Genomic DNA, 25,541 nt, shown 5'->3' on the forward strand with positions numbered 1-25,541 from the left:
AAAAATTAAAATCTAGGAGGTGTTGGTCTTACCATATAGACCTAAGACTTCATTGAGTGGTGGAGAAATTAATCTTTTAATTAATAACAGATGAATGTGTAATCTTTGGTTCTCAGACTCCATTGTTTTGTTTGGGTCAATAGACAGCCCGTGTGTGTTACAATTGTTATGTAATTATCTGAAAAGTGGTTAGCTTTGTTTAATGCTCAAATATTCTACCTTGAATAGGAGATTTTTATGTATTATTTTCTATGTAAAATTTAACTGCATATTACATTAGTAAGTCAAATATTCAATGTCGGATCAAGAAAGTGATTACCATTATATTGATAAGAAAATATCTAATAACATATGTATTCTAATCCTCTCCAGCGCGGGAGAGCGCCAGCCACATCCAGCGGCAGGGAGCCCCTTGGGGTGCACACCCAGGTGTTGGGGTGCATGCTAGAGCTCTCTTCCGCGCTGGAGAGAGATGATTAAAAAGAATTAAAAATATTAGAAGAAAATCAGGAGGGCTTGTACGCCGCAACTAGGTTATAATATTGAAATAATTACCTTCTTTATTTTCTTCCCTTCTCCTCTAATGGTGGAAGGTTATACTTACAGGGCAACATATATATATATGATATCATATATAAGGGGTAGATAGGTTTATAGTTAAAAGTCCAAGTTTTTGTTCTTCTTTCCTTTTTAATAATGAAGTCCAGAAGTCCAAATTAAATACTGGACTGGAAGAGGCTTGATAATGCAACTGGGTATTAGACAATGCATTACTCAAAAGGAATTCTGAATTCTTAGCAAAGAGAGTTGTTGAGAAAATTAGGGTGGAAACACAAGCATGTTGGTGGAAGCCAGCTTCTTGAAGATGGAAGGCGGGTTCCTTCCTTGGCAGTCTCCTATGTGCTTCCATTGCTCAACAACAGTTTGGGTCCTTTATTTTTATTTCCCTTTGTAACAGTAGTTGGTAAATTAGATCACTACAGAAGTCAATTTCTCTGAGTCAATGTAAGACAGCTAACCATTCCCTATTTGGTTCTGATTTTAGAAGATGTACAATTTTGTAGTATCAGGGAGTGGGATTTCAATACAGGAACAATAGGAAGCCATGGAATGTACTACACACTAAGTTTTGGGTGGAACTCTGACCTTTCAAATCGCTCAGTGAAATCATCTGCACAAGCCATTCGAATCCGCTCTGGAGTTGCCGGATTATCAAGTGGAAACCAGTCATTACAACCCACCTCTGTTCTTGCAGCTATGATCGCATCTTTGATTGCAAAGAAAACTGCTGAGGCAAGAAAAAATGGAGGTTCTCCTACAGCTTTAGATGAATGAATGGCCTTTGCATTGGGAACACCCTGTCAATTGGCAAATAAAATCCAAAACCCAAAAGAAAAAGTCAGTGCGCAATTTGGCCAAATATCAGATATTTCAATACCATTGCTTATGGATTCACAATATTGCCAGACATGCAAAATTTTGGTACACACATTTTACTAAATGATCAATGATATGATAATATATTGTTTGGAGAAAGAATGGCAACTGGTCCTGTTCCCTACGCCCTCTCACAGGGTCCCGTGAAATGACCCCCTGCCCTGTGCAGTCTCTGGTGGATACCCATGTGCGCTCCCCCATTGGAGGGTGCAGGGAACACGACCAGTTACCGTTCTTTCTTCCTTTTTTTTCTTATTTGAAGATAACAGTGATAGACAGAATATGATAACTTCCATAAAAGTTGAACCAGTTTTGACCTAAATTATGACTAAACATCTTATGTGTGCCTCAATTAAAATTCAACCTTATCTATCACATTAATGATATTTTTCTAGGCTAATCAACAAAACAAACTGCTAACTTGTGGACAGTATAAAATTAATGCCTTGTACAGACTGATGGTAATTGCCTAATTGGAGAGTGCAACATGTTCTTAAACATGCCAGAAATGCTATTAAAGGCCATCTCAAGCTTAGATGTCGGAGAATTTTAAAGATTTCATGGATAAGATTTGAAAATTCTTCATTTTGGGAGTGGGGGTAAATAATTTAAATTTTACTGTTAAAATTTATTGTGTCAAAGGCATGGAATGGCTTTTGCTCAATCCTAACATGGCCCATCTATTAATCATGTGGTGCTGTGTCAAATTTCTTTAACCCTAACCTCTAACTCCGTTTCTTGTATGCTAGTGGGTCTAGTGAAAAATTGCCACCCCTGATCGTGTATTGAGGAAGAATAGGCCATAACAATTTGATAAATTGATGTCTTTACAGGATCCAGAGTAGCCTTTTGGGGTTTCTAAATTTCAGAGTGAATGATTATTCTGACAAACAACATTAGCATCTGAACCAGGAAAGTGGCATAAGAATACATATTCTTCTCACATTCAGTATACCTCGAAGCATATGATAAATATTAAGTTCCTCAAAATGCAACGCTATAATTGACATATTGACAAAAGCAAAAGTTCAGTTTCAGGAAACCAGAAAAGCCAAAACTTGGAACTTCCAAACTAAATAAAAGAGATACATAAAGGACTTGAGATTAGAGGGTTTAGAAGCATGTTTACCTTGAGAAGTGAAACATTGAATTTGAGAGGGATATCATTAACTGAAGGAAGTTTGTAACTTCCAGGTCCACATGTATATAGATGGCCAGGTGGAATCCACTTGTGATCTGCATCTCCCCATTTTAGCTCTTCCAAGGCAACCCAACCCAAACCTTGGACAAAGGCCCCTTCAATCTATGAGAATATTTTGTCATCATCAGAACAATTCCACGTACATTTTCTCAAAATGAATTTCGTGTAACAAAACAAGAAAACAGCTCCCAATACTTTCAAGAACATATTACGAATAATCAAGGATTAAAGTATCAGTATCGGTCGCTGTATCGGTCGGCCAAAATTAAGATACGTATCGGAAGGTATCGTATAGTATCGTAGATATGCTAAGATACGCTAAAGATACGCACATAAATGGATAGGAAACACTTTTTTATACACTTTTGCATAAAAAATTTGTTAAAAAAAGCTATTGATAACATATATTATGCATAAACACTAAATTGAGGGTATCGCACTAAGAATTCAAAGTTTGTAGTTGTCCCATAAATGTAAAGTCCTTGTTCCCAACCTTGATTTCCATTTTAGTTCGAGAGAAGTATGGCTGGCAACAACTTTGGAACAAAAGCCCCTCAAAAAATCGTGTTTTTTGAAAATTGACCCAACTTGGCCATTATATGACCGTAGCGCACTGTATAGATACGTACCATACCGTATTGGTTGATACATACCGATACGTACATTTCACTCGATTTTATTTTTTCCATAAAGTATTTGTGCGTACCGGCGTGTATCGTATCGTATCGGTGTGTATTGGTATGTATCGTAGGATACATATCAATACGAAAGGTTTTAAAAATTCCATGTATCGTATCGATAAGGGCCGATACACATCTACGATACGTACCAATACTTAAAACCATAATTACAATCCCTTTCAAAGATCAAAATGTGCAGAAAAAAATTAGGAAAGAATAATCATTTAAAGGAAATATATTTTTCATTAAATATATTTCCATTGGTCAATTTGGCCAGATCATCCTTCCATATGGATTAATCTAGATGACTATCCAGCTAAGTTCATCAATACACCCATCCAATTAAAGGAAGGGGGGTGGGGAGAGGATTGAGAGTTGCAGGCGAGAGTTAGGATCTGGTTGTTGCTGAGAGTCACGGCAATGAACTGTGATGGAAAGTCTCCGACGATGGGGTTGAGGCGAGAGGTTGGTTGTGGCGATAGGGAGAAACAGGTAATGGGTTGGGATTTTTGGGTTCGGACTGGTAATCAAACCTACTCTGATACCATGTAGAATTGGGAAATTTGGACTTGTTCCTTGTTTCAGAAAAAATTCCTTGGGGATGAGATGACAACATCATCATCATCCTCAATGGCATCCACATCAATTGCCGCAGCAGGTAGCAAAGGCCCTCCTTGCACACTACTCTGTGCTCCCTGAAACCCAGTTCCAGTAAAGATCTCCCCCAAAGCCCTAACCTCAATAGGAGGTGTCTCATTAAGGTCCCCAAGGACATAGACGGTGGAGAGAGAGAGAGAGAGGATCGAAAATTTCTCTCTCGTTCTTCGTTCATAACTCAAAACGGTGGAGTAGTGGAGATAGGAACCTATCCCCTCTTCCCCCTGTTTCAATTCAAAGAGGAACAACAAATTTTCTTCTACAATAACTCATAGTTGGAGGTGGCGAACGTTTGGAGGAAGTACAACCTAAGATTCTGCAAATCATTAATGTGACATTGATTACTTATTCTAAGGTTGTTTGACTCTGCATCCAGAGCGGAAGCAGAGTTAAATATCATGACCACGGTTGGTGTGAGGCAACCTTTGAGAGGGTACGTGAGGGACTCTCAAAGGAGAAAGATGGTGCTGGATGTGGACCTTAATGAGACACCTCCCGCTGAGGTTAGGGCTCTAGGGGAGATCTTTATTGGAACTGGGTTTCAGGGAGCACAAAGTAGTGTGCAAGGAGGGCCTTTGCTACCTACTGCGACAATTGATGTGGATGCCATTGAGGATAATGATGATGTTGTCATCTCATCCCCAAGGAGTTTTGCTGAAGCAAGGAACAAGTCCAAATTTCCCAATGCTACAATACTCAAGCAAATCTTGAACCATGGTTCATGCTTAGCATGACTGCATTTCATTTATTATGTCATTCTTCACAGCAAAGAGGAATATTTGGGAAAAATAAATTATTTCACTCTTGAAGAATTGATGGTCAGATGTGTGAACTTCAGAACATCCCTCTGGTTAAGAAACAGATGTACAAATATGTAACAACAAAATGTCCCTTAATATCTAGGGCTGCTGCTGTTGCATTAACATAGAAGGGCCAAAACCCAGTGCTGGTCCCACCTATGTGGGGTTGATGTAGATCTCCATCATGGGATCCATTACTGAAGGAGGAAGAAGCAGCCTTGAAGCTACAGGCCAACATGGGAAGCTCCCTTATGCTGCTATTTTAGTTTCCTAATTTAGTAGTATGGTTATGTTTTTAGGAAGTCTTATTTGCTGCTATTTTGTTTCCTAAATTAGAAGATAGAGTTAGTTTCTATTTTGCATTAGTTTCTAATTTGAATTAGTTGCTATTTTGATTTAGCTTATATTTCCTTTAGTTTCTATTTTGTGTCAAGTTTCTATTTTGTAATTTCAGACCTCTATATAAAGAGGGTCTGCTGTAGACACAAAACACAATTGAATTAATGAAGCTGCTGCAGTTTTTGCTTGCTCCCTCTCCTGAGAAAGGAAGACAACAGCTGAGATAGCTGTGGGTGAGATACCTAGGCTGAGATAGCCAATCCCACCCACATCTATCTTGACTTACATCTTCTTTTCTTCTTCTTTTCTGTTCTCTGTTATTGTTTGCTGTGAAAGAAGAGTGAGTGAATTAAATCAGATTTATTGGAAGCATAAAAACCAGAATCGACTTCAGCAAGGAAACCAGGGATTGAAGCTCCATCGACTGGTCACGTCTTCCAAATCTGAAGGCTGATCAGGAAGCCCTTTTCAGGTTTTGTTCTAGCCTCCAAGAGGGTCACTCGATCCTAGTTTGGAAATCATCTGAGGAGTTTTGCCGTTGATTTTGAAGAATCTCCCAGTTTCCTTATTTGAAGACTTGAAGTGAAGAAGGTGCAGATCTACTCAACCAGCCAGCAGTTTTCAGAGATCTTTTGGGCTTTGTTCAGCACCTTGACCACCCAACTTGATCCAGGTTTGGGTTCATTCTGAGTTCTCCCCTTACAACTGCAGGTAGTCCTAATTCTGGCCTGACCGAAACCCAGATCTCTCCAGGGCATCGATCTCTGTTATTGGGTTTTGTTGCCGGTTTATTCTCTGAAGTTATAAGTAGATAATTGGGGTTATTTTCTGGTTTTGTTTCCCCTTGCTTGCTGCTCTTATTCTGGTTTCTGTTGAGGTTAATTAGAGAGGTCAGATTTGAAATTGGTTTGAGCTTAACATATTGGGAGTTGTTTACCTAGGATAACCTACTTCTACATTAGGGGTCTTGTGAGGGGTGAGTTTGGATTCAGTCCTAACCTTTCGCATATTTGCACAAAGTGACTGATCTCAAGACTCAAACCCAGGCACTTTCCCTAGCAGCCTGAACCTTTTACCATTGCTCTATGCAATGGCCTTTAGGAGGTGTGTGTTTGCATTAATATGTTAAGCATAAACCATGGCATAAAAAAAAAAAGAGAGAGAGAGGGGACTTTAGCTGCTGTAAGTCATTTGAAATTGTCCGACACATAAACCACTTTTGAGATTCCAAATTAACTTGATCAATTATATCTTGAAGGAAATTGAGTTCAGAACCTCATGTAGGAATCAGTGGTGCAACAAGTAACATACTATGTTCTGATAAATTCCTTTTGTCAAATATCAAACACATCTTTGTATATTCTAGTGTTCAAGCATCTCTGCTTGATTAAAAAACACAAGGATGGAGGTTACACATATACCATTGTCTAATAGTGTGACGTAATTATTTAGCAACAAATCTAATTACTATTATCATCATTAGATTGTTGCGCAGTGGACAATGGCGAAGTGGACAATGGCAAAGTTGCTCCAATGTGACCTAGTGGTCACGGGTTCAAGTCGGGAAACAGCCACTCTGTGAAGTGGGGGTAAGGCTGCGTGCATTGTGAGTCTATGACCCTCCCCAGACCTTGCAGTGGCGGGAGCCTCGTGCACTGGGTACCAGGGTATGCCCTTTTTATTGTCGCAAAGTGGAAATCATAAGTCTCACATAGAATTTATATCGCTTCAAGATACAAAGAAATTGAAAAAAGATGAGGAAAGATATTACCTGTCCAACATCAACGGCTGGATTCAAAGAATATCCAAGATCCAACAAATCATCTGCTCTTCTTGTGTGAAAATCTCCAGTCAAAGTGTCAATTTCGACCTCAGAAAATGCAGCACCATAGGTGAAGTACCTAAATGGGATTCCTTTCCCAGTTTTCCAATCAAAGCCAATCTCAGGAGTAATGTAAAACCCATGTGCAGAAAGGTCTATCCTCTCCATGTGGCATGCACTTGCAAGCTGATTAAGAATAAAAAAACAAGTATTATTAGATCCCTTAACTGGACAAAGTGCAAACTACTGAAGGAAAAAAATATATGACATGTTATAACCAAATTAAGATGACAATGTGTATTCATCCAAAAAAAAAAGGATGACAGTGTGTAACTGATATGGACATTATTTGCACGAATTAACTTGTGCTTTGCACCAGCCAATTCAAGAATCAGGTTAATTGAGCCATCTGACGTCTTTGATTCAGATGAATATGGGACATCTCAATTTCTTGTTAAACCAAAATTAAGTGACTATACATTTTTCAGCACATTCTACAGATGTTCCATGGAACATTCTACCCCTCTTTTAATGAGTTTAACATCCTAGAATTCCAAGCATGCAATACATTTCCTGTGCTTAGCAGGAAAGAAAAGAAGCAAGAGAAAAAATAGGTTGAAAGATCATCCTTTACTACAGGAAAACATCTCCACCATAAAGCCTCAAAAGAATGTTCTGGAAGGATATTCGCCAGTTACTGAAAAAAGAAAGACTTGATACTATCGACAAAATTGCTCATATGAACATGTATCAAGAAAAGAGAAATTCTACACACTAATCACATTAGTGTATTTCTTCCTTATGTAAAAAGAGCAACTCAGTGCACGAGGCTCCCGCTATTGCAGGGTCTAGGAGGGGTAAATGTACGCACCATTACCCCTTGCTTTGCAGAAGAGGTTGTTTCCAGGTTTTGAGCCTCTGACCAACATGTTGCAATAGTGCAACTTAAGTGTTGCACCACAGGCTCACCACTTTTTTTTTCCCTTGTGTATTCTTCCAATATAATTTCCCAGTTATTGTTCATTTTAAGCTAATTACCTCTCCTTATTCTTCTTGTTTTCATGGAAAGGTCATGCACCTGTATCATAGTACACAAATATATGCATAGTTAACCAAGGACTTATGGATCCTTGTCAGCCTCCTCTTTTTTCTGTTTCTACTTTTTTTTTTTAATACATTTTTTCCAAATAATTTTCTTCCAGTAATATTCACTTTACCTCTTTTTTGCTTTTCAATTATCTTTTAGCTTTTCAGTTTTGATGTTCTCATTCACAAAATAGCATGATTTTTGGACATATTAAATTAACAGAGCCAGTCCAGAAGTAGACCACTGCAGAAATATTGTAAATAAATATAGTAGCGGGATTACCTCAGCAAAAGAATTGTGCTTATGTCTAGATGCAACAGGCTCCATCCATGCTTTAATCTGCTCACAAGCATCCAAAACAGCTGCTCCGTACATATCTGAACTGGCAGAACAGCTGTTGGTGATGCATTGGGGACCTAACAGGTAGGAAAATACATCAAAATCATGACAGAAATAGAAATGTGAAATTTCAACTCGATATGCATCTCCATAATATGTTTTTTTTGCAATAGAAAGTCAAAGTAGCTTGACTTGATTATATAATCTCACACATGATGATGCAATATGACACATGTTTTTTAAGCAGACCACTCATTCATCAAAAAATGAAGAAAAAAATTTGTAGGATAATTCTTGCTCCCTTTTTTTTTTTTTTTTTCGTGAAAAATCTGCCTCAAAAAAAAAAAAAAAAAAAAAAAAATGCAGCCGCTCCATTGTCAGGGTAAATTGCCAAAAAATGAAGCTAAACTATGCCTCATATCTTGCTCATCCTTAGTCTTTAAAGTATCTCCGATACCGATACGATACCCTCCGATACATATCTTAAATTTAGCCAACCAATACGATACACACCGATACGATACATAGAATTTTTAAAATCCTTTCGTATGGATATATATCCTACGACACATACTAATATGCACTGATATATCACCGATACACACCGATACAATACAATATGTACCGATACTCTATGAAAAATATAAAATCGAGGTGAAATGTACGTTTCGGTATGTATCGATAGGTACCTATTGGTATGTATCAATCGGTACGTATCGGTCGGTACATATTGTTGAGTATCAGTACGTATCGGTGAGTATCGGTATGTATTGATTGGTACGTATCGATGTGTATCGGTATGTATCGATACAGTGCGCTACGGTCATATAATGGCCAAAATGGGTAATTTTTCAGAAAAAAACACGATTTTCTGAGTGGGTTTTGTTCCAAAGTTGCTGCCAGCCATATTTTTCTCTAACTAAAGTAGAATCAAGGTTGGGAACAAGGATTCTACATTTATGGGATGACTATAAACCTTGAATTCTTAGTGCGATACCCTCAATTTAGTGTTTATGCATGATACATGTTATCAATAGATTTTTTTTAACAATTTTTTTATGCAAAAGTGCTTAAAAAAGTGTTTCTTATACATTCATGTGATTATCTTTAGCGTATCTTAGCGTATCTCCGATAAGATACGATACCTTTCGATACGTATCTTAATTTTGGCCGACCGATACGCATGGTTTAAAGTATCTCCGATACCGATACTGACACGATACCCTTCGATTAATATCTTAAATTTAGCCGACCGATACAATACACACCGATACGATATATGAAATTTTTAAATCATTTTGTATCGATATATATCCTACGATACATACCGATATGCATCAATACACCACCGATACACATTGATACGATATGATATGCACTGATACAACTCTATGAAAAATATAAAATCGAGGTGAAATGTACATTTCGGTATGTATCAGTGAGTATCGGTATGTATCGATCGATACGCATCGGTACATATCGGTGAGTATCGATCGGTACGTATCAGTGAGTATCGGTATGTACCGATACAGTGCGCTACGGTCATATAATGGCCAAGATGGGTAATTTTTCATAAAAATATGATTTTTTAAGGGGTTTTTGTTTCAAAGTTGCTGTCAGCCATATTTCTCTCTAACTAAAGTAAAAATCAAGGTTGAGAACAAGGATTTTATATTTATGGGACAACTACAGACCTTGAATTCTTAGTGCGATACCCTCAATTTAGTGTTTATGCATAATACATGTTATCAATAGCTTTTTTTAACAAATTCTTTATGCAAAAGTGTTTAAAAAAATGTTTCCTATCCATTTATGTGTGTATCTTTAGCGTATCTCAGTGTATCTCCGATACGATACGATACCCTCCGATATGTATCTTAATTTTGGCCGACCGATACGGTGACCGATACTGATACTTTAATCCTTGCCGATACGGTGACCGATACCGATACTTTAATCCTTGTGGACCTTAGTAAGTATTAAGGAAACAAATATCAAGCCCTACGGTTCGTCAATCTGTTTGTGGCATTAGCTATCTATGGACTCTGCTTCTAGGATAAAGGAAGTCTTAAGAAATGCTCCTTTTTGGAGATGATATAACAAAAGAAGTGCACTGGTGATGAACCTTAATATAAGAAACCGGTCTTGATTGATGATTTAGAGTATATACCTTTTGCTTTTTCCTGAAGACCTAATGGGTGTTTGAGAAACACAAACGAAGAGACAGACAATATCCCTAGATGGAAAAGAGAAGATAATAATAGAAATGGGCTAAAACAAAGAGTTTTCCCAGAAAATACCCCATAACACACATACACACAAATGACCAAACAACTACAACAAAGAAACTCAAGAAACACACAAACTCACAGCCACAGAAACTTCTAAGAAGTACCCAAGTCCAGCAATCCTCAGTCAGCAGAGATCATCCCACATTCCTCCTCACACTTTCTCTGCTCAATCATCTAGTTGTGGACCTAAGTGGCCCTCCCTATACCACCTATACCCTTCAAGCAGCCCCTAGAAGCAACCCTCCCTCAAACAGCAGCTTTCACCTAACTGACACGGTGGCATCATACAGTTCTCCGTGAAAATCAAGGCAGCCGGAAGCAATGCTAAAGATGATTGATTCAATCCTCATTTTCAAGAATTTTCACTTTAAATCTGGACCTTATCTTATGCTTTCAAGAACTTAAAATAATCCACCAGATATTGTGCCCCACCTGGAAACATGCATCCCACATATTGCTATTCTCAAAGCTAGGATTTTTCACCTTCTCAAGCTTAACACTAGGTTGCTTGATTTCCCTGATTTCACTTGAGCACTCCTCTTGAAATTTGGAGCAAATATGCCATTTCTTGGTAGAGGTATCTGACTCCTCATCAGGATGGAATTTTTCTTGACCATACAACATACTGCTAAAGAGATGAGGAAAACAAAAACTGAAGGCTGCCATAACAGAAAATACCACTGCATCATACCTTCTTTGTTTAATAACCATTAAAGTTTCCAAGAACTAATACATCATAATCATACAATCTAGCAAATTAAAAACCAAAAATCAACTAAAGAAGTGGAAAACCTCAAGTTTATAGGACTTTAAAATCAAATGGAAAAATTGCCATTAAAAGATATCAGTAGTTGGCTCAGGAATTACATTGAACAATGATTTGTGCTAGGGAAATTTTAAACCCATCCAAGCTATCATTCATCTTCAGAAATCCAAAAATAGTAAATGCATAAAAAGATCAGACTGGTCAATCATACAAATATGTGAGGTCACTTTAACCTCTTCATTTCCTACTAGCCATCAGCGAAATTCCACTTTAATGTTCATACAAGCTATATATTCAAATGAAGCCAACAGAAATATGCAGTATAATGTGATACTGATTTAAGTTGGAGATTCACCTTGTCAGTACTTGTCTCTGATATAAATACAGAACCAAGAGGGATATTGAAGGATGAAGCAGCAATCTGACCAACTTTTGTGTGCAGACCCTGTCCCATCTCAACACCCCCATGGGTTACTAAAACAGTTCCATCAGTATAAACTTGCACAAGAGCACCAGCCTACAGTCACCATGAAAACAGTAGTAGTTTATGTATTAACCCTGAAATAACAGGAAAGAAATGGAAAACTCCAGAAATTAATAAAATTACATAAACAAGTCGCACAACAGTATGCAGCGAAGTCCTTTCCAGAAGGACCATTAAAACAGTATCATTGTTATAGATTTAATTATACGACACAGCAACGAAGAAAATCACCTGATTCATGAACTTCGTTGTGAAGGATATACCAAATTTTGTTGGAACCATAGCAATTCCCCACTTCCTCCACCGATTGTGCAGATTAAACTGGTCAACTTCCTCACGGGCCTTTAAAAATTCATAAGATGACTTCAATTCATTCCAAACTTGGGCCAGTGTACAGTGTTGAAGTTGTTGACCATAATGCAATATAGATCCTTCACTTTGAAAATTAATTTCCTGAAAATCAAGATATTTCAATTTCAATGGTAAAATAAAATAACTGCTGGCACAAAAAAAGAATTCACAACTAGAAAACATTTTACCCTTATCTCTTCAATGCTCTTCTTAAGCTCCATGGCAACTCGTTGGACCCAGTTTTCTGCTATAAGCATGCCTTGAGGTCCACCAAATCCCCGAAAAGCTGTGTTGCTTGGGAAATTAGTAAAGCAAACTTTTCCCCTTATTCTGATATTTGGTATCTCGTAAACATTATCTGAGTGAAACATAGCACGCTCAAGGACTGCCAGAGACAGGTCTAGTGAATTTCCAGCATTATTGTAGATTTCCAGATCCAATGCCAGAATCTTCCCTTCACTTGTGAATCCAACCTAGAACAAGAAATTGTTGCATTTTTTACTCATCTCCCTGATTCATAACAGTAGAAGCTAAATGTAATATCTACCATAGAGTCATAATTAGCAGTAGCACAGCAATCACTAACCAGATGATTCCACACATAATAGACTTAGCTGGTCTGAAGCAGAACAGTGTGGTATTCCACTCTCAGCACCATATGAACACAGACAGACTACCAGGAGGACAATGAAAGAAGGAAAATATTTTCTCTTGTACATCAAGGAGATACATGATCAGAATGCATGCATGCAACACAGCTGCACCTGTCCATTCTTGAAAAACAAAAAATTGACAGAACCAGAAATGCAATGACAGACATTCACGTTGTTCTTGTAATATATCAGTACACTGTAGCAATACCAGATCAGATAAAAAAAATCAATAGAAGAAGGAAGAGATCAATGAGGGGAGAAGTATCATTGTTGGATTAGTGTCTCCCCACCATGAGCAATATGATATTATATAATAATTAAAAAAAAAAAAATCTACAAGTATTGAACTACCTCCTATTAGTATGAAACATGATCAATGTACCCTCATTAAAAAAAAGTAAAAAGCTAAGCCCCAAACTACCCCTATCAATAGGAGTGAATACAATAATCTCAACAATATCAATGTGTTGTTATTCTAAAAACATAAAACAATCAAATTTGAGAGGTGAATATGCTATCTAGATCATTTCCATTTGTTTTGATCACATCCAAAATAATGCTTGGAACATATGGGTGACCATATACTCACACAAGGAAAACATAAGATTTTCTTACCATATGGTAACTAGTTGTAAGAGAATACAACAGGACCCTTTTAATTCTTCTGCTTTTTTTTTTTCAAGCACAAAATCTCAAGTAAAGTGGAAAATAAAAGTATATCACTCTTCATTCACGGCAACCATTTTGGAGACTGTCTCAAAGCATCACAAGCAACATAAATGCCAAAGTAATACAATAGATAGTCTACCAACACCCAGCATTAGAGATAAATAATAACTTACTACCTTATACTTTCCAAGGAAGCTATGCCGTTGCCCAGATATCATCATATCTATATCCCTGTCTAATGTGATTTTTACAGGCCGATTCAAAAGATATGATGGCACAGAAGCTGCAGCAGCAATGAAGGCTGACTTGGTTTCCTTCTCACCAAATCCACCACCAATTCTCTTAGTCTTGCAAACAACTTTTGACATTGGAAGACCAAGAACATGAGAAACATATTTCTGGTGCTTCTGAGGAGCCTGCATGCCATTACCAGGATAGTGCCATCAGAAATATATATATATACACACACATATACATACATTACATCAGAAATATACATAAATATAAATAAAGGGAGTCTTTCTGAGCAAGTGGCGTAGCCTCTGCCTACTCACATGCTTTTTTTTATTAATAATTTAGAGGAGGAAAAAATGAAAAAATTGTTTTTTGTGAGGGGCGTAGGCTAGCCCGCTTGCACTGAGAATTCTCTCTACACACACACACACACACACATATAGGGCAACTGTTTTCTGTCGAATGGCGGCCCCTGCGCTCAGACACAGGGGCAAGCGCCCCCAGTAGGGGCACAGTGGTCATTGCTCGCCCCATATCTGTGGCACAGGGGCAACTCTCGGACAGAAAACTATGTCCCATATATATATATATATATATATGTATAACAATGGGCTCATATTTGGCCTTGTAATTAAATTCACCAAACATAACCTTCAGAAATCACAGTATCATTGGATAACAATGGAAAGGAATATAAAAAATTTATATATTGAATAATTTGTGGCAGTGAAAATTTTAATTCAAGTTAATTTATGCACTGTCAGGCTTGAATTCAGAAAATTTAGCTGAAAAGAATTAACAAGAAATCCCATGATTTTAACAATAAATCCATTGGGAATTACCAGGATAGAATTGTATTGAGGTTCAACTAAAAAAAAAAAAAATCAACAAATAAACTATCATGAAATGAAGGAAAAATATGAGATAATTCAGAAACTGATGAAAGAAGAAAAGTTATCCTACAATAACTAAACATATGAAAGAATAATGCAACAGCAGTAGACAGGTCAAAAGGGGGGGGGGGTAAGATAGAAAAATAACAAACCAATTTCAAACACAAAATCCAACTATCTAAATGTAGGAATGGACCCTACAAAGAAAGTTGATGCATTGGTGAAAGATGGAAATGATAAAATTAGCAAACAAAATGTCATTATTCAAATATGCTTAACATACTTGAGTGGATGAAATCATATGAACTTCATTTCCACCATCCATTGTCCACATCAGACTGCTCTGTGGCTCCAATAGAAGTGCTCCTGCCCTCCTACTTGAACCTCACCTTCTATAATTTTGTCACATGCAGCTGACACAAAACAAAGTTCCACATTCCCCTTCTCCAAAAACTTTTCGGTATTAGGATGGTAACTGTTAGATTTGAGGGCATCCTTTATGGATAAAATTGCAGGGAGTTCTTCATACTCGATATGGACCTTTCTTGCAGCTAATTTTGCATTTTCATGGGTATTGGCAACGACAACCTCAATAACCTGCAAAGGACAGACACAAAATCTTTTGTTAAACTTAAAACAGTACCTAAATGAAAGGATAAATAAAAAAAAAAAAAAAAGTATTAGATGAAAATATCTATAACTGACCCATGCAAGTTACAATTTCTGAAGAAAAAAGCTCCTCATCATTAACAACTGGTCCAATATTAATTGCACCAGGAACATCCTTATGAAGAAACAACCCCTCAAATCCAGGTGAAGATTTGGCTTCTGAATCATCTACGGAGAGGATGCGGGCATGGGGCTTTCTACTCAATACTAAAGCAGCATAGACCGGTAGGAGGCATAGGTGTGTCATCAGTATATTCAGCCTCCCCTGTAACCTGCGTATTGTTATGATATCAAAAAATAAACAAAGATGATTCTGTAGCAGGAAAATACGCATCTTCTAATCAAACTCATAAAAGAGGGCAAACCAATAGGGAAATCTAGGAATTCTAAGTTTGTTTTCATATAGAAATGATGAGTGGTTTAGAGCTGACCTATTGAGACTTGGGAGAAAATAAATGGATCTTAATGTATAGTGATGAATATATGGGATGGCTATTGAGGTATGGATGGAGATTGAAATTTTCGGCTGGAATAAGGATGGGTAAAGAGAATATCAAAAAATAAATAAATAGGAATTTTTAATTGAAGAAGAAGAGATAGATAGTTCCTACATGCTTCAACCAATAGAGCAGAAGGAGTCACAAGGAGAGAGACTTGAAAGATTCATAATACCAAGAGACATTGAGAAACAGAAAACAAAAGCAAAACCATTTTCCATTAACTTTCCATTAACTTGAGGGAAAACCCAATTAGAAGGCTTCAAATATGATCCCAAAAAATTCAGTAATGCTTGCTCTCCTATTTTCCATCCAGATTAAAAAAAAATAAAGACAGCCTCTTCAAGATCTGCATACTGATAGAATAAAGTAACTCCACAATAAGAATAAAAGCGGCTAGACTGAACATTGATACCAAACCAAAAAGTCAAAGATAAATGCCTAAAACTCCTCATAGGATCTCAAATACGGATTTGAATGCATTTTTACTCAATAAACCTAATAGGTTCACCACTTCAACAGCCTAGCATGTTCTCCATGCTCTAGGCAATGACGGAGTCCATAGAACCCAACTCTGCCTCAGTGGATTCTACTTGAAATTACCCCTTTTCTCAAGACACAGTTGCTTCCTACTTGCCACATCATCAATTTCTAAATCGAAGCAATAATGGTTAAAGAATGGAGTGAACCATAGCAAATTTCAGTTACCAATCCCAATATTGAAAGTAAAGAAAGCACATCTATTAAAGAACTAATAGGATTAATGTATTAAAGCTGAAGGCTCCAAAATCACAAGGCAAAGGCCAAAATGCACCTTGGAAAAAGTTGCAATAATGGATATGAGTACTTATGAAGTTATGATTTAATGAAATATATGGCCCTACATCAACTGAATGATGGACCAAGTTTTGTTTAGCCAACCGAATAGCTTAGACAAGTCTGAGTTGAGTAGTTTCGAGAAACCTGTAATTGCATTCTCCATCTTGGAAAACAAGAGTAGAACGCAAACATTCGTTGCATAATGTGCTACAAATTCACGAAGATCATTACCAAACAATTATCATGGAGATAAATGAAGCTAAGCAGAACATTTTTCTTCCATTTTTTTTTTCTTTTTTGAAACTTTATAATAATAAATATATTCTATTTATTAACGAAAAGTTATAGTTAATTAAAATGTTAAAAGTCACAAATAATATGTATAAATGTGAACACACTGATAAAAACAAGAAAACATGCATGGCAGTTAATAAGCTCCATTATAAACCCTATCAACAAATAATAACGCAAACAATATATTGTACATGTTCCAGTGACGGACTCTTCATAGACATATGCAAACTCTCACCCAAATAATTACTAAAACAATGCAGATCAACATTCAACTTTCATCATGAATTGCATGATATTATCAACACACAATAGTAGCATACTAGCATCATCTATTTTCTTCTCTTTCACTATCTGTGTGAGTTCATGTCTCTATTGTGCAAATAGGGAATGAGTGAAAGTACATGCCTGAAGTCTTGAAGAGAGATGAACCTCAGGCTACCCTACAGCTGTCCCTTGTTTAGTGATTTCATAATTCTGACTTCCAGTAGAGGATGGCCTCAAGAAAGATTTTATAGCAGATAGATGAGACCCTGGCAGGATTTTCTGGAAGTACTGTTCGCCATCCTTTTGACAAGAAACCCACAGGAAAAATTTGAAGAAGAAACTCAATGTCAATGAATTGTGGAACTCCACCATCCCACCTAGTGCATCTTCCTTAAGAATAACGTCCTCTTCTAATGTTCTCAAAGCACCCTGCAACAATTCCTGATTCCAACATTGCCCCACAAGAAGATCTTTAGTCTTCAATGTAGAAAGAGAAACAGGAGCCACCCCACCATAAACAATAGATGCATCTGCCACTTCCCATTGTTCTCTGTTCTGTTCAAGAAGAACACGCATTCCAGCATTTAAAATTGCGATATCATCATCCCTACGGTGGCATTGCTTGAACTCTTTCACATACTCAAAAGGCCGTGTCCAAGGCAAAAAAATTGAAAGTAAAATTTCACCACTTGCCAGATCCACCTTGCGGTAACCCAGGAAGAAACTTTCTGCTGGAGTAGTTCTAACATTACCATTACCATCAACAATTCGAAACTTTGCTCCAGCAGCCATCCAGAGAGGGTTCAGATCTGATATTGGACTAGCAGTGCATATATTTCCACCTACAGATGCAACATTTTTTATCTGTTTGCCAGCAAACCATTTTATCTGTTCAATAAAAGCCTTGCAAGACGAAGTCTCATGAGAAGCACGCTCAGTCACAACTTTTTTAAGAACTTGAACTAATTCTGTCAATTTTATGGCTGCTCCAATTTCCAACCCATCGCCGTTCACACTCAAAACATTAAGTTCAGGCACAGGTCCAACAGAAATCAAGACCCGGTACTGAATTCTCTTCAGCTTCATCTCAATTCCTACCTCAGTATTACCAACTACTAATTTTGCATCTGGATATTTTGACTTCAAATCCAATAAATGTTGAAGTTTAAGAGGCCGATACCACTTAAGTCCACCAGTTCCACTCAAATTCAAAGGTCTTAGCTTCCTGATCAAAAGCTCTGGAGGGAAAATAAGCTCTTTCTCGTAATATAAGCTTCAATCCATTTCACTATATGAGACAGGCTTGTATCTACTACCCAAAATCTTACTTTCTTTAATATTAATATTACAGTTTACAGCCTTTGAACCACAGGTACATGGCTTCCCAGTTGAAGGGCAAATAAATTCATCTCCTGGAAGGTTTTCTGAAGATCTATTAGTGTATAAAGAATCATCAGTTTTGGAAAAAACTCGAAATGCATCAATAATTGGTCTATAGCCAGTGCAGCGACATAAATTTCCAGCAAGGCTTTCTTCAATCTGCTCCTCACTTGGTGGTGTTTCACTTGATCTCAATAATGCATACATGGACATAACAAAACCAGGAGTACAAAATCCACATTGTGACCCATGAGCATGGGCCAACGCTTCCTGCAGAACAATTAATTTCAAATATTCTTCAAAATTTTACTACCATAAGTTCTAATCAACAGAAAGTTTTGTGCGTGTGCCTAAGGTAGTTCTCAGAAGATAACATGATCTGGAAAAGAAAATTTACTGTCATGCACTAAATTTCATCACTCAAACAAAAGGAAGCTGTAGACATGCAGGGACCTTAAAATATTTAGTGCCTACCAGCTCAAAAGATTAGTACATGAAAGGATTTATTTTGAGGTGCATCTGAAATCATTCCAATAATCATAGGAAAAACCATGAATGATAGCCATGTAATCAGTCCCCAAAATAAAAGATAAAATGACCTAACTGAGGAAGGAGCAAGATCTGTAGCATGTCACACCTGAACAGGATGCAAAGCATGTTGACAGTTCCTAATTCCCTCCACTGTGATTATATGCATCCCTTCTACAGAATATAAAGGAGCTAAGCATGCATTGATTGCAGAATGCCTGCAACATGATTTTACAATCAAAGTAAAAACTAGTATAAGTCCTGCTGAAAGTTTCAAAGATGATGAGTGGGTAATGTTTCAAGTTTATTGAGTAAAAGCACTTGCATCCCATTAAACATGAGGGGGAAAAAAGGAATGTTGCATACTTCGACTGCATAACAATGCAATACATGAAAAATGAAATAAACTGCATTTGTTTGCACCAAGAGGCACTAAGCACGTGCCCACTGGCTCTCTGCTCTTGTATTTTTCTAGTGGTCACACACTTTTTTTTTTTTTTTGGACAATCAGGCAGCATCCAAGCACTCACCGCCCAATATGACCCGCTTTAGCAGCTACTGACAGTGCTTTTGGCCTGCTGCCAAAACTAAATTACTAAAAACAGCCCCCAAATTCAACTTATAAAATCCTCTTGACACAAACTGAAATTCGATCTCCAGGTTAACGGAACAGATTTAATGCAATTATTACAGTTAAGGGTGTCCGACTCTAAATCACAAGAGGAGAAGATCAAAACTCTCAGGTGAAGGTTATACACATAATGCACTATGATACATGATTCAAGTATCAGTGTCATCACAATTATAATTCTCTCACTGCACCAAATTCTTATGCAAGATCTCCAGATCTCCTTTGTTTTCCGTTTCGGAGCTAGTATCACAAAATTTTATGACTAACACAAACTATGTGGAATAGTTTTTCAATAGAAACTTTCTCCGACTGTCATAGTGTTGGTAAATGAAATTACAGTCTTGCTTGTGGAGTCATGGGTATATGACAAAACTCATAAGACTGCTGCATTCTTTGTTAGTATCAGAAAATAACCATGTCCTCTACATTTTCTAAAATATATAGTTAAAGCCATGATTCCATGATTCCTACATTTTAGGTTCACCTGCAACCGAGCATTCAGGTGTATATATAGATAAAGAATTACTACAAGATTTCTAATATTTTAATAGTTAAGTTCATTTTGGCAGTCTATAACAGAGTTGGTGATATTTCTCTAATTTCAATGTAAAAGAATATAAGAAATTTCTGCAACTATGTTGCTAAGTGCCCCTTGGTTAGAAATTAAAATGTTAAACAAAAGATCGGGGTGATGGATGTGTAGAAAATGGAATGCTATAGATTCTTCTCCTGTAGAAGAGAAGTGACAGAAGAAATATGTTCCTTCCCAAAATTCTGTTAGGCACATCGATGCAGCAACCAACCTAGATTCCAAATTAGGAATCAAAGATCAGATCGGCTGCTCCATAGGCCCAGAACTGAACTATTTTCCTGACAAAATAAGGTTCAAAGGCTTGATGGTTTGTTAATTTCAGCAACCTGCGATGGGAAAAGAAAGAGAAGAGATGGAGGTTGATCTAGGACTGAAAGAAAGAGAAGAGATGGAGGTTGATCTAGGACTGTGAACATTAACATGAATAGTAATGTGGAAAAGAGAAGAAGAGAGGGATAGAAGAGAAGATGTCTCACAACTCTCAATTTTCACTTAAAAAAAATATCTTCATCATTAACTAATCCATTAGGGGGGTTTACATCTCTTCCATTAGGGGGGTTTACATCTCTTTAAATAAAACAGTAAACATAAGTCTAATGGACTTCAATTTCTTAAAATAACTAAACTTAGAAAATTCTATTAGGAATATTAACTTTCTTAAGCAAATAAAACCCCAAAAGAGAAACTAAATCTAATAGGACTCTCCCCATCATCGATTAAGAAACTAAGGCCTCCACATTTGGGCCTTATAATTCGACCCAGTAAAAATCAAACCAACAGACTTAAAAGCCTATACCACATAGATATTAAAATAGGACCAATGATCAGACCATTATCGCATTACTCCTCTCCGATTTAAAAAAAATAAAAAATAATAAATAAACTCATGCTCTACTTTTGAAGAACAGAAGGAAGAACACTTTGGCGTGTGCTAGTCTTCAACCTGAACAAAATTCAGAATATGAAGTTTTGATCACATGTCCTTGTCTTTAAACATGCAAGGATGAACAAACTCATGATATGGTATAACTTTCATTGCAATGGGATCTTTAAAAGCTCGTTTTCTGCTCGAAGGGACTGTCCGTGGTATGCTCAGTACTTCATCCTGTTTAGCCTTTTCAACTCCTTTTGTGTCAGCATGCATTATTGGTGTTGCTTCAATAAGCTTTAAAGATCTATCAAGCTACAACCCTACAACCCTTCCAAGATAATAGTTTTTCGTAGAAGAGAGGGCTTGACCATACATGAGTTCCCCCCTTCACGATCAAGGACAGCCTTCTGTTCTTCCATCCATGATTGACCAACTACAATGACATGTTTGAAAGAAAGAGAAAAAAAGATATCTAGCACCATCAAAATAGGAAGATAAAGAAAATTCGATGAAAACTACCCGTAAAAAAAAAAAAATTGATGGAAGAATCACTATTAGATTCAATGATGATCTCATCTATCTTAGACAACATCTCTACCACGGACTGCGAGATGAGATTTCATTCTTCCTTCAACTATAAATAGGAAAGTCTGTCCATTGGGCAAACGAACTCCAGTTTTGAAAACAAAGGTACAATGGCTAGGTTGGGCTCAGATACCAAAATTGATGTAAACAGCCAACCTAGATTCCATATTAGGAATCAAAGTTCCAATCTTCTGCTCCACAGTTTAGATCTGAACTATTTTACTCATAAAATAGGGATGAAATGGATCCACATTAAGTATCTTCTTTATTAACTATCCATTGGGGGTTTACATCTCTTTAAATAAAAACAGAAAATAGAATAGACTTCTACTTTTAAAATAACGAAAAAACTAGCTTAGAAAATACTATTAAGACTGTTAACTTTCTTAAACACATAAAACCCCAGAAGAGAAACTAAATCTAATAGGACTCTCCCCACCATTAATATAAATATTTATTTTCATACCACTATGATGGCAGTCATGTAATTCAACCACAATGCTCAGATCCAATCCACAGGTAATTTAATAATCACTAAGGTTATGTTTCGTAGCAAGGGGAATTAAAAGGAAGGGGAATGAAATTTTCATACTTTAAAAAGAAATGTATGCAATCAGTACCCCATGTGACTATAACATTAACGTCAAATAATTCCATATTTGTTTATAAAATTTGACTTTACTTTGCGTCAAAAACCCTTTGCTATAATATGTAACATAAAAACTACATGTAAAATATATCATTACTAAATATAATTAAAAATTAAGTAGTTTATAAAATCACATTGGATCACATAGGTAATGATTACAAACATTTCTATTTTAAGCATGAAAATTTTACTTCACCTTCCTTTAAAATTTCAGTTGCAACCAAATGGAGCCTAAATGTTTCACAAATGACGAAGGAGATACTCACACAGATCTCTTCAACTGTTGATCATAATAAGATACCATCACTGTGCAAGCCCCACAACCACCCTCACCACAGCCCAACTTTGTCCCTGTCAGACCTCCATCTGCAGTGTCAACATACAACATTAGATCTTGTGTGATACATGATGCAGAATGGTACTGAATCTTTGAGTAATTAGCACAATGGTACCATAACACAAGTGGCCTACGCCTTGAGGCACAAATCATACCCTCCCAAGATTTAAGGGTCAATTTCAAGAACTCTCATTCAAAGCCTTTGTTCATGGGTTCAATGTCAAGCTTGCCAAATGATTTCCAAAGCATACAAATTTCATAATTTGACAGTTACGTACGACCACAAGAAATGACCCACTATAAAAGGATTCATCAAGTAATTGGCAAGCAACACTAAGTACAAGAAAGAACAACTATAAATTCTATCAATTGAATTTACAATAAATAGTACAACCAGGATTAACGAAAAAGTGAATTACTCCCTCTGTCTCACAAAGACAGTCTAGTCCTTTCAGTGTTTTCTGTCCCAGATTATTTGTTTTCCTGTGACTACAGATTAGCACCACAACCTTGACAACTTCAAATATCACAAAGATCTTTTTTTTTTCCTAATTTTGATTGCTTTTCCTTTTCCTTTTCTATGTAAACTCTGCTGCTTTGCATAACTCATTGCAGAATCAGTGCTTTAATTAAAAATCAGACCCACTTTTTTAAAACATACATTTGATAATTTAGTCACATGGTCAAGTCAGTAAGTCAATGGTTCAAACCTATGGTGAAATGGTGCAACATACTCCATAGGCTATTTATTCCACTAAATAAAAGAGAAACCAACAATCAACAATACAAACAGAGTCTCAACACATCCCTGCATTTGATATATTATGATCAGGATGCAATCGATGACACTTGGTACGAGCTGTAAACTCGGACGTACTAAGTTCGACTCCCACTAGGCACACCTTGGGCCACTCACACGGGGTGTTTAGTGCTCTTCACTGCTTTCAGTGAAAGTTGAATGGTTCTCATTCAACCCCGGTATGAGCCCGTCCATGCGGTTGTGGGATCAGTATGGGCCCATGGGACTAGTCAAGCCGAAGGCCTGGATACCCGTCGTTAGCCAAAAAAAACAATGACACTGATTTCTTGCCTTTTCAAGGAGCAACAAACAATTGATTGTAATAACTGGAAACTTCCCAATCCCTGTGTAATTTATTTTCATTTCTTTCACCTTATTTCTATTCAAGTTGTAGTCTCTATTGTTGTTATTGTTGTACATATGTAATTCACTTACAATCCAATCAGGTTTCATCCAACCAAGCCTATCAATCAACACCCATCCACTAATCCAATCCCACATAATAACATTTCATCTTTCTATATATTATTAACTTTTAAAAATAATATTGCGAAGTTGATAGTCCACTTCCAACTTTTCATTTGGGGGTAGGAAGGAAGGAATTCAAGGACAAAATTTTGCAATACTAAAAAAGAAACACTCTTAACAACTCCAGTAAAATAACAGAGTTCATAACTAAATACTAGAAAGAACGAACCTCTGAGGTACTCAAGAAGAGTAAGGTGAGCTAATCCGTCAGGCAAAACTCGACGAACGCCATTAACATACAAGATGGCCTCACTCGATTCTTCCACGCTTAATTCCACTTGGTTCTGCCACGACCCCATCGAATTTCAAACAGCGCAGGAAGAAACCAGAGGAAGAACCTCAAAGCACTTTCGTAAATTAGCTTCAATGCTTAAATACAGAGAGTGACACACTTATTCCTCTTTCCATGCAAAATGATTTCTTGATGACAAATACCTACCTTATCCCGACAGGACCCACACAATGGGCCAGGGTGCTTGTGAGAGTACCCAAGTGGGTTGATCGGAATCTATTAAGACTAAAGAGTGATATTCTGTTATTATATTCCAATCTTACGGTTGAATACTCAAAATTTGCTTCGAATCATTTTTATTCTTATCTTTAACCTGAAAAAAAAAAAAGGTAATATTAGGAGGCGGCGCTTTTCACTGCCAGATGGCATATTTTGGGTGTAATACGTATGAATCATAAAGTGTTAGGATTAGGGTATTGGGATCCTCTGTTCACCTGAACGTAGGTTGTCAATCAAATCGATTATAATATGGTTACATCTTAGATATGAAATGAGTGTTTATAATTTGATTTGGTTCGAATCTGGATTTATGTCAAAGATCAACAGTTCTAACTTGATGTAACTTTTTCCTCTTTTTAAAAATTAAATACTTAACGTAACTTAAATAGAAATCTGATTTAATTAATCACTTATATTGTCTTATAGTGTTATAGTTTAAATTTAAAACCCTCTTTTATTGAGGAAGACTAACAACCTAATGAATGAGCATAAGTATTTTGTCTTCTGCATAGCAAAATCGAATTTAAAACTAGATACTAGAACCAAATAATAACTGATACATAACCTGAATAAGACTTGAAACCATACCAAAATCCAACAGGTTCAGTACAAATATTGATTTTCAAAACTGAGACGAGACTCAATCCAGTTCTAGATCACACTAACACTCCTTGAAATTGAAACCGAAATCGAAACTAGACAAAATACCTAGTTCCAGACCGATTGACACTTGATGTGATATTCCACTTCTTGCTATTACATTGGTGAAACAAAAGTGACAGGTTTGGGATCCTCACGTTCACCTGCGTCCAATGGATCCAAATTCGGGTACTAATGGTCTATAATCATCTTATTTCTAGCCCAGAATCAACTTAAAATGGATT

General features: G+C 36.8%; 1 protein-coding gene across 1 annotated transcript; it reads right to left on the reverse strand.

Moving 5' to 3' along the window:
• Nucleotides 1–993: 993 nt before the first annotated feature.
• On the reverse strand, nucleotides 994–24,497 carry LOC122071657 (xanthine dehydrogenase 1-like). The gene is given in 17 exon segments (XM_042636035.1): nucleotides 994–1,358; nucleotides 2,567–2,740; nucleotides 6,886–7,122; nucleotides 8,306–8,415; nucleotides 8,418–8,439; nucleotides 11,775–11,936; nucleotides 12,135–12,356; nucleotides 12,443–12,727; nucleotides 13,753–13,992; nucleotides 14,987–15,057; nucleotides 15,060–15,322; nucleotides 15,405–15,596; nucleotides 15,598–15,644; nucleotides 17,388–18,896; nucleotides 19,264–19,372; nucleotides 22,749–22,848; nucleotides 24,316–24,497. Coding segments are annotated over 17 exon segments (4,116 nt in total). The 5' UTR covers nucleotides 24,446–24,497; the 3' UTR covers nucleotides 994–1,115.
• Between the last annotated feature and the right edge of the window lie 1,044 nt (nucleotides 24,498–25,541).

Source organism: Macadamia integrifolia, unplaced genomic scaffold, assembly GCF_013358625.1.
Source record: "Macadamia integrifolia cultivar HAES 741 unplaced genomic scaffold, SCU_Mint_v3 scaffold_44A, whole genome shotgun sequence".
NCBI classification, from domain to species: Eukaryota; Viridiplantae; Streptophyta; class Magnoliopsida; order Proteales; family Proteaceae; genus Macadamia; species Macadamia integrifolia.